We start from the raw sequence: 10,936 nt of genomic DNA on the forward strand, positions 1-10,936 counted from the left end.
GAGTGAAAATGCCAGTGTGCCTGGAGGACAGCAAGCTGGCTGGGAATGAACAGTAAACCTTCATCAATCTCACTGGCCCACTTGCTTTTTTCACAGGTGTCACCTTCAGTTTTACTTTGTTCTGGCCAGCTCACTCATCCCTGTAGTCACCTGAGTGCTGGGATGGTCAAGTATAGAGATGAAGGTGGTGGTGGAGAGGATGGGCGCTTCTAGCTCTGCCATGAGGCTTGCAACTTGTCTGGCCCTGCCAGGAGTGGGAGTTTCAAAACTAGGCCTACTGGCTGGTGGTGTTAGTGACCCTTTGGGGAATGGGGTCCAGAACAGCCATATGCAGCTCCTGAGCCTCTAAATATTGCTGCTCTGCAGAGTCACAGGAACCATAGTTTTAAGAGGGACATAAATCATCCCTTGGAATTCTTTATTATGCCAGTGAACTAAGTTTCCATGTTGTAATTCAGTGCTGTAGCTGCTCTCGAATCCTCTCTGCTCTATTTCTACATGTCCTTAAGGATTTAGAAACCCCTAGAAATTGCCAGAAGTATTTTGCTAATGTTTCTCTGGATATTTCAACCATACTCAAACTTTGAAAGATATCATAAAAATCCAAAAATTGTCTGCAAAGGCAGTTTAAGCAGGTTCTCCATTTAGTTGTTTGTGCTTTCATCCTGCCTGTGTGCTGCTGAAGTGCTTCTGCAGCACACAGGTGTAAATAAATTGCTTCCTAGGCCTTCTGTTAATTTAACTCTGGTTTTGTGAAATGGGTGGGAGGTATTGTTTTGTATGTTTTAAAAAATTATCAGTGATATGACCATATAGTCATGCCGACCTCCCCCTTCCCCCATGGCCAATGATGGGTCTCGAGGGGGTGGGAAGGGACCCCGCTGAGCCTCATTGCACATGGTAGTGACAGGTCCAGAGAGGTGAGTACTCTGGGAGGGGTGCGTGGCATAGGCCTGCCCCAGCCCTGTTTCTGCAGGCTCCCTCTGGTGATGAAGAATAAACTGGTAGCCAGCCCACAGTGCAGGTATGGATCTGTTCATCTGAAAGTATTTGTGCTGTCTCTGTACTATAGGAGTGGTCTGCTGACATCACTCTCAGGAAAAAGGTTGAGAAAGGCTGATTCAACTGATTACAGCATTTGTCAACTTCCAATTCAACAAGCTTCTTATATCACACCCGTTTGTTCTCATAGACCCCAGTATAATCTAGGAGGGGCTTGCTATTGGAACAGTTAGCACAACTGAACCTTACTGCAGAGAGGTTTTGGAATGTTTTGGTCTTATGCAATACCTGGTTAGATATTCAATACCCACCCCAAGCAGCTGAGGAAGTAAATGCGTTTTGAACTGTACCTCCTCAGACTGGGATGTAGGTACTTACTGAATATTCCATGTAAAACCAAGCCCTCTATTCAGAAGACATGGAGTTTAGAGGGAAAGTCTGCCTGACCTGTCAGTTTTAACTGAATCATGAGCTTTTACCAGCTGGCTAATGCATGCCACAGAAAGAGTTCTGTCACCTCACCTGTTACATAACATCAATTATCTTCATATTGGAACTAAAATATCACACTTGTTCTGTTCAGGATAAACAGCCAGACCTGTTTGTTGTACAAGCGAAGCCTGAAAAAAAGACCAACCTCAACATACTTTGTAATGATATTAGTTCTTTATTGGACATTGCAAGATCAAAAAGGGAAAACAAAGCTTGCACATCTTTGTGATATAACCATCAATGCGGAAGAGTAAATGTGACTACTTCTTGTGACTTTAGACAGCCAAGAAGGTGCTTGAAGAGCCTACAAACTTTGTAAACACAAATGGGTTGAAATGGGAACAGCCTTCAGGCCTAAAGCAAGATTCCCATCTTCTACTAATACCTGCTGCAACAGGAACACTGATACAGTTTTTATGCAGCCTGAACAGGTTCCCACCAGGTTATTAGATAAACTGGTTAATAAGACTTCTACAAAGTGCTACCAAGGATAAATTCAACATCAAGAAAAAGTACTTGGCATTTTAGAACTCTTGCATTTCTTCCCAACCACTAGCTGGCCATTTCTTCCATCACCATCATATTTAGAAATTATAAAGTCTGTTCATGTCACACCTGTGATTTTCCTCCAGAGGACCCCACCAAAGCATTCTGTATAAAAGAGCCTACGTGCTACTGTGGTTGTAATTTGGAAAAGAATCACTAGGAAGTTCATCCTACTGGATGAGGTGAGGATTTATTTCAAGGCATGAACCTGACTGTGCTATAAACATGGGTTAAGATATTTCTCCCAACTACTCTGATCCTGTTCAAATCTATGGAGAATTTGACCACGAGGGGCTCCTGTATGCAGCCTATTCAACTGGATCTTACAGGGTGGAAGTTCTGAAACGGTGGATAAGAAAATCAAAACTATCCAATTTAAACAGCAACCATGTATTCAGAGGATAGAGTGATGACCATTAAGAGCTTTAAAGAGACGACTGAAATGAAATCAGTAAGCCACAAGCTTCACAGCTCTGGCTGAAAAAAATCTCAGAAGCTGTTCTCCAATATGAATTAGATTTTGAGTACTGGATGGTAAAGTTTAATGGAGCTGGTGGTATTTTTCCAATATACTGGGAGAGTCACTGCTAGTCTGTCCCCTCAAGGGAGATGAGCAGAGTATCATCTGGGTTAGGCGAGACCTCGGCATCAAAAATGACCATCAATGCTAGTTTTTATAACCAGTAACCAGTAGGAAGTGAAAAAGCAGTCAAGGTAAAAAGCCCACTTAACTCCTAGCCTTCTCCAACCACAAATGGCTCTCAGTGTACAGCAGTCTTGCCCATACTTTCTCCTGCAATAGGATTATTTCCATGTAGAAATTGATATATGCATTGACTTAAAAGCAAAATAGATGTTCATTCGCCACCAGCTAGGCAGTTCATGTGCACACATGTGCAACCTGTGTCCTGGTACTGCACTTCTCAAGCGATAATGTAGGTGAATTCTTACTATAAGATACTAAACATACAGTCCTTAGCTGCTGCCCTTTGACTTTTCACAGCAAGGATGGATTCAGTGTAATTCCGCCATACTTTTGGCTCCAGTCCCCATTGCACACAATAGAGGCAATAAAAGCATGTAGGTGTGAGACTTGATACAAGAGGTAAACAGGATCTTAACAGGGAATACGCATGACTTGGCCTTCAATGGCAGGTAAAATCTGTAAGCAATGCTAATCAGTTACATTCTGTGGGTATTCACATGCACAAGTTGAAGGGAATCTATTGCCACCACCTGAACATTCCACTCTGCTCCAAGGCAGATGAATGAGAAAAAAAATCTTATAGAACTTTAGCACGGCAAGTAAAAAAAGAGCAATAAAGCAGTGAAAAAACAAGTTCAACATATTCAATGAGGAATGCAGTGCCTCCTCCACAGTATGAACCAAACTTCCTAATACCTTTCCATTAAGTGGTGTATGCAAGTAAATGGATGCACTCAAATCAAAATACATTGCTTAGCAGCACAAATTTGGGAAACTTCAGCATAGCCACCTATTTGAATGTGCCATGCATATTCTACAACATTCAGCAATCACTCCCTCAACTAAACACAGCTGCTGTCATCTTACTTTTCACAGCAAGGATGGATTCAGTGTAATTCCGCCATACTTTTGGCTCCAGTCCCCACAATATATAGGCAATAAAAGCATGTAGGTGTGAGACTTGATACAAGAGGTAAACAGGATCAAAGCAATATAATTTAACACACCTCCCCAGAATTGCTGAATGACTGCAATTTCAAAAGCTGTAAGCCTTTCCAGGATGCTGTAGGGCACTGACCAATAGACAAAAGAAACGTATCACTAGCAACAAGTCAGGGTGAGAAAATCTGCCACCGCTATATGACTACACCTGATGTCAGACAATTTGAACAGGTCTTCCCTTCCAAATTGATCATGTGAAGCTGTGGACATTACAACCCATAGTACCAAAGACATGGAAGTAACACAATCATTGTCTTTTTTTTTGGGGGGGGGGGCAAAGAAGAGAAGAGACTAAACCCAGAACATCCCTTTCCTCAGCATTCAACATAACCGTACAACAAGCCACCCACAAGGCTTCTGTGTGCTTTTCTGTTGCATAAAACTAACATCTGTCTTTTAATAACAGAATTTGTTTTAGGTGAAATTAGTCACAATAGTATTTAATGGATGAAAGATAAAAGGTATGTTTTCACAGCATAATTCTAGCAACCGCTTACACTGTTCTGCCAATTTACAATTCAGTCATTAACAGTGTTGAGAGGTCTTATTTAATATTTATATATATTTATAATATATATATTTTATAAAGTCTGGAAGATCAATATAAATACTGCTCCAGAAATTTAAAAAGTGTTTTACATCCTCAACTTCAATATTATAGCTCAGTGTCCTGTTCTATTTTTAGAATCATCTGTAAAAATCTTTTTAACGGCGGAGAGGTTCAAGTTTTCGCAACTTCAATGATGCACTGGAGGACAAAGCATCCTGATTGGAGGAAGAATGGACAGTATCTGGGGACTGGAATAATACTCTGCCCCGGTGATTAAATACATAAAAGGATGGATGGTTCCTTAATGTGTCAAATGTCCTTTAAAGAGAAAGAGAAAAAGAGACTGAAATTAATGCTGAGTCACCACAATTAACTGTCAATAGTTCTGTGTAGATCAAAATGGAATACACGAGGGCCAAATCTGAAATCCTGGGCACATATTAGCATGTCTAACTGAATTCTGTGAAACTTATTTCTGTAATAGCATGTTTAGAATTGTAATCAAAATATTTAAAAACTGTCCTAATCAACATAGCAGATGTACATTATTTAATGAATTTTGAGATTCATTCTCTCCACTCAACTGATACCCTCAGGTAAGCAGCAGCAGCAGCACACAGCAATGGCACATAAAGGTGATGCAGAATGAGATCTGAATGCTTACAGATAGTGTCCACTCCCCCCCCCCCCCAAAAAGAGATAACGATAGACAACTGAGGTCAGAAGGGGGGGAAGTGCAGGTGATGCCAGAAACATTCACAACAGGGGTTGGATTCTGCCAGCTTCTCCACTACTGCAACAGGGAAGAGCTCCTTTTGGCCTCTGCGCCAGGGCTAATGGGACTCATATAGCCAAATAGCTACATAGGATACGTCTGCAGTGAAGAAGGGAATCCAGTAAGATTATGCCAGCAGAAAAGCAGGATAGAGTCAAACCCAAGGTCCTGCCTTGTCCATTGGTGCAATATCTCAACTCCACCTTCAGCACGGCCACCCTGTTGGTCCCACAGTGAATCAGGGCAACAGGGGCAGGTATCTTGCACTTTTGATAAGGAAAAGTGGGAGCTCTTGTGAGTGTCTGCTTATCATCCGTCTGGCATTACATAATAACAACGAGCAGTTGCCATAGTGCCCTGGTCTCCACAGCCAGAGGTATGCTACAAAGAGCGTGGATTCCTATTTAGAAAGTTCTTCAAGGCTGGCTGGCAGGCAAACAAAACCAACGGAGGGGGGGGGGGGTCAACAGTAAAAGAATTGTAATAACAAGCTACGTAAAAGATATGCAACAATCAACCATACTTATTTTTTAGCTCTGAAGTGGCATCCATGTCTTTAAATTCCCCTGCAATATGTACTATTCCGTAACAGGTAACCGCAAAGGCCAGCAGTGTTTGAAGAACTATCTGTAAAGAAATTAAGAACACATCAATATCTTACAGAAATTAACCTATTTGGTTTAGTCTCCAGTAGCCAAGTGTGTGGCACTTTTAAAGCAGGGGTCACCAGCAGTTTCAGAGAAGTACAACACAGCTTGGAATCTGAGGCCTCCAGGTTAACCCCTGCTCAGCCATGAAAACAGCTGAAAGCTACTTTCCTGCCATACCTATCCTCGTGAGAACACCATGAGAATAAACAGATTGCTGCTTTTCTCTACCAGGAGTTAAAGCAGCTTACAATCACCTTCCTTTTCCTCTCCCCACAACAGACACCCTGTGAGGAAAGTGAGGCTCAGAGAGCCCTGACATTACTGCTCGGTCAGAACAGCTTTGATCAGTGCTGTGGTGAGCCCAAGGTCCTCCACTATGGAAGAAGCACGGGATCAAACCTGGCTCGCCAAATTAGAAGTTCATGCTCCTAACCACTACACCAAGCTGATTCTTATAGTTCTGTAGCACCAGCATCAAGAGTAGCGCCTGGAATTCAGCTTGATCATACAAGGCAAAGCAAACAGATTCATCCCCCTCAGAACTAACATTAGGAGGAAGAGTTGATTAGTTGAAGATTCAGGTAATGGGAGGACATACAACTCTACACAAACAAACAACTAAATGCCAGAGGGACCACTTGTTTGCTCAGTTGAGCATGGGGAGTAGAGTAGCTTTCTACTGACTGGAGAGAGCTGGGAATTCCTAAAGGGATGCTTGTATGAGAGGAGACACGTGCCAAAATAAAATCTGTTTTAAGCTCAAGACACAGTTCAGAAGCCACAACAGAAGTTTGAAGTTTTAACCTAGCGGAATCAGAAATTATTCCAATTCAGTTGTGTTAACTAAGTATACAAAAGTAATACATCAAACAATACAGGGAACTCTCCACAAGCCACTTAAAATGTGTTCCTGAAACACAATTTAAGAATTACAAGGCTGTATCTCATCAATAGAATAGAAAAAAAGCATAACTTACATCAACCGGCAATGTTTCATCTTCTTTCTCTGTTAATCTCATATAAGAACGATCTATAACACAAAGACATACCAGTGAATGACTGATGTCATTCAAATATATGCAGAGCATATACAAAAAGACCCCACTACTGACTTATCAGCTCCATCAGAAATGCAGAGTCTCACTCTGACAGTATTAATGTGACCTTGTGGGACCTAACCTGTGGCATCCCATATGGTGCAATCTGATCCCCTAATGCTCTTCAATCTTTAGGTAAAACCATTTGGCAAAGTAATTCATAGTAATAATAATATGCAGATGATACACAACTATGTACACATATCCTTATATTAATCTGGTGGTGCAGCAGAGGTCCTCTGTGGTTAAATGGCTAAGAGTGAACAAATTGAAACTAAATCCTGGAAAGATAGAATTACTGCTGTTTGGGAAAGCAGAGGTCTTGAAGGCCACTATTCTCACTTTTAATGGGGTTTAGCTGACCCAGTTAAGAACCTCAGGGTTATACTGAACCCAGCACTATTGCAGGAGAAAGAAGGTATCTACCAACTCAGCTCAAAAAAGGTCCCCTTATCTTGGTACAGCTGATCTGGCCAACTGGATCCATGCCAGAGTAACATCGAGACTAGATGTTATAGTAAGGCACTGTACATTGGCTTCCTGTCAAAATCAACTTGGAAACTCCAATTCATATAAAATACTGCAACTTAGCTATTCTTGGGAGCTAGATTAGATGGAGCATCCATATTACTCCCATTCGCCAGTCTCTTCACTGGCTGCCCATCAGTTACTGGGCTCAATTTAAAGGACTGGCTACAACATACAAAACCCTTCATGATCTTGGACCCCCACTTCAACAGCTTCGCTCATCCAAGCAGGGCATTCTGCAGGTGTCAGTTTGCAAACAGTCAAAACAAACAACTACACATGTCTTCACCACTGTGCCCCCCCCCTTGTGGAATGCCCTACCTGAGGAAAACAGAAAGGCACCCACTCTCCTGGTTTCCTGCAAACTATGCAAAACTGAATTATTCAAGATGGCCTTTTGAGGCAGGCAATAGGGTAGCACTGTACAAAAGCTCCACAAAGTTACTTGGATGAATTACTGGAGGCTGGGGTCACTACTTCGCTGTGGGTTGGATCTCATTGTATTTTTGCATCATTTAATGGGTCATCTCTACCCTTATACTTTGCTTCAGTTCTGGGTTTGAGACTTGTTGGTTTTACAAACCCAAATCCTATTTAATTGTTTTACTGAACATACCATCTTGTTAATTATATTGACTCAATCTGTGTAATCTGCCTGGAGTGCAAGGAAGAAAGGTGGACTTGAAATGGCATAAACAAATATTCAAAATCTGTTTTGATTAATAATGCATCTACCTTGTTCCCCTTAACAGAAAGAGAAACGTGTCTGGGAGGTATGACCAAAAAATGCAAGAGATTAACTCATTTCCAAATATAAGGACAAGACCATGCAGTCTTTACTACTAATTGCAACCATGTAGCCTATTTTGCTGCAAAAGATTCAACTCTGTTGAATTTCTAATCAGTCTTGGTAACAGGGATTCAGCACTACACAACCTAATATATACTTTTCAGAACTCACTAAAAACATATTTACGTAAATTTATGCAAATTTGCAGCATAGTTCCAAGGTTAAGGTGGCAGAGTTGGGAAGACGTGTATTGATAATTATTTCTTACCTAATAAACCAAGTTGCTTATACAAGTATTCAAAACAAGTATTTATCATCATAAAACACTTTACTGCTAACAAATGTGTGAGTAGCTGTAACAGCATCAAAATTCACCGTTTACAGGTAGTAAACCGAATACAAGCTGCTGGATGGGGGGGACAGACTACAAGGGACAGATTTTTTGGGAAAGTGCTTGCCTTTTAAGCCACATTAACATGCTAACATACTGTGAAAGAGACCTCTAGGATAAGGTGACAAGATTTTAACATTGGTAAAGCGGGACACCATTGACCGGGGGGGGGGGGGGGCTGATTAAAAATTTGGTCTATATGGAGCAACAAAAAGTTTCATAGAATGCATAGAACACAAAAATAGGATTGTAATATATATTTTATAATTTCAACCTAAGTACAATTTGCCAGGTACCCCCAGATGTCCCTCCAAAAGTGGGACAATCTGGTCACCTTACTCTAGGACAATCCTATGAAATTATCAGTTCAACTATACTGAAATCCAGACTGCTTTTGCATTTCTTCTATCACTTTATCTGAGAAGAAAATCAGAGATGTGGAAATGGTTCAAGCACAATGTTATGCTAGTAATTGTTGCTCAGTACTGTTGCAAACTTAGGTAATGCTTCTAGGCTTTACATAAAGTAGCACGATTCTACTAAATCAGCATTTATAGAAGTCTGGATAGCTGGCTTTGAAAGGGGACTGGATTAATTAATTTAGGATGGATCAATCAACAGCTAATTGTCCTACCAGTTAAAGGGAACATCCATGTTCAGAGGCAAGGTGCCATCAAATGCCAGTTGCTGGCTAGGTACAATCGTACTGTAAAAAAACCTTCATTTCATCTTTTGGGGGCCTCACACTCCCAATACCTCAACCCTCAGTCCAACCATAGATACCAATCCTATCATTCATCAGGTCCAGGCTTCTAAGAATTGTATTGAAGGTTGGCCTCTTTTATACAACTCTTGGGACCACCATGCCTTTTTCTAGATATCACCTAAAGATCACTATGTATAGTCAGCTCCTTAAGGATCAAGGAGCCAACTATGTAAGTTGTCACAATCCATTTGTTAGTCTAAAGCAGGGGTAGTCAAACTGCGGCCCTCCAGATGTCCATGGACTACAATGTGGTCCATGGACATCTGGAGGGCCACAGTTTGACTACCCCTGGTCTAAAGTGTCGCAAGCCTCTTATTTGGATAGATAGGCTGGCTCAATTCTCAAAGGGCAAGAATTCAAGGGGACAAGAAGCAGGTTGAGTTTCCACTCCTGGGTGCACGCACAGAAATAACTGGATCTCCATCATTTCACTCTGAGCTCCTGAGGAAGAATGCATTAAAAATGAGAAACAGAAAGAAGCAAAATGTTGTTCTTGAGGACACTGTGGCAAGGGCATACCCTGCTTATTATCCTGGCCCCAGAATCCTGACAATATGCACGCCCTCCTTGATTACAGTAGCACTTCCTAACCCTTCCCCTCCTTTCCAGTGTTGCCTGTGCTCCTCATCCATAATGGCTCCACCACCCAAGGAACCCCAATCTCTGCGCAAAACCCAACACTGGTCACGCCTTTCCTTACGCCTTCAAAAATCACTTCCTCGAAGGGCTGACAATCCTCAGACACCAGTGGGCATACAGACCCTAGGAAGGGTCAGGTCGAGCTCCACGCCCGGGTTAAAGCGTCGCCCGCAACTCAGGCAGCTGCTCCAAGGAGCGGGTCAAGCCGAGCCTTCCCTGAGCAGTGAACAATCTGGGTCCTCAGCCCTTCCCCGGCCTCAACTTCCCGCTCTCGGCCCTCCTCCCGCACACCGCGACAGTTAGGGCGCCAGGCCCGAGACCCCCCGACTCCCCTCCCCCCAAGCGGGACGCGGGCATCACTTACGCTGCGCTGCGGAGAAGGCCGCGTGCGCCAGGGCGAAGAGCCCGACCCCAACCAGCCCCTTCCACAACGAGGACACCGCCATCATCCAGCCTCCGCCCTCAGCCACCGCCGGGGGCGCGCGCGGGCGGGCTAAGTGAGGCCGCGCACGCACTCCTTTTTTCCGGCGCACGGCGATGACGTTTCAGAAGGGCTCCTCCCCCCTATAAAGGTGAGAGGGCGGGAGGGCGGGGCGATGCGGACTTGTACAGTGAGGTATTGCGGTTACAACAAAACCAACTCGTTTTTGTGACAGCTTTCAGGGGTAGTCAACCTGTGGTCCTCCAGATGTCCATGGACTACAATTCCCATGAGCCCCTGCCAGCTGGCAGGGGCTCATGGGAATTGTAGTCCATGGACATCTGGAGGACCACAGGTTGACTACCCCTGTCTTAAATGACACACACTGTAACTCTGACGGAAACTTTTAGTCAGACACCATCGGTCGTATACAAAACGCCTGCCATAATAAAGCTCTGAGTCTTTATGATGTCTCATTTTAGTTTTTAACAAAAAGTGCGATTGTTTTAAATAAGGGGAAGATGCAGTGGGATTTCCAAGGGTGGTCTTTACTGAGACTAGTGCTCTTTAACTACTTTATT

At 42.9% G+C, this 10,936-nt stretch overlaps 1 protein-coding gene across 1 annotated transcript; it reads right to left on the minus strand.

Moving 5' to 3' along the window:
- Window positions 1-1,649: 1,649 nt before the first annotated feature.
- Window positions 1,650-10,451, minus strand: MMGT1 (membrane magnesium transporter 1). Its single transcript, XM_077308299.1, has 4 exons — window positions 10,299-10,451; window positions 6,701-6,753; window positions 5,597-5,700; window positions 1,650-4,616 (listed from the first exon to the last, which is right to left on the minus strand). The coding sequence occupies exons 1-4, from the start codon at window positions 10,381-10,383 to the stop codon at window positions 4,454-4,456; spliced, it is 405 nt and encodes a 134-aa protein (XP_077164414.1). The 5' UTR covers window positions 10,384-10,451; the 3' UTR covers window positions 1,650-4,453.
- Window positions 10,452-10,936: the final 485 nt, after the last annotated feature.

Source organism: Paroedura picta, chromosome 13 (assembly GCF_049243985.1).
Source record: "Paroedura picta isolate Pp20150507F chromosome 13, Ppicta_v3.0, whole genome shotgun sequence".
NCBI lineage: Eukaryota > Metazoa > Chordata > Lepidosauria > Squamata > Gekkonidae > Paroedura > Paroedura picta.

Excerpts from the sequence above, each read along its gene's own strand:
- MMGT1 (XM_077308299.1), bottom strand. The coding sequence starts at position 10,383 with ATGATGGCGGTGTCCTCGTTGTGGAAGGGGCTGGTTGGGGTCGGGCTC. Across the intron at positions 5,701-6,700 it reads ATGAAACATTGCCGGTTGAT|ATAGTTCTTCAAACACTGCT; the intron begins GTAAGTTATGCT and ends ATTTCTTTACAG. Across the intron at positions 4,617-5,596 it reads ACTTCAGAGCTAAAAAATAA|GACATTTGACACATTAAGGA; the intron begins GTATGGTTGATT and ends TTCTCTTTAAAG.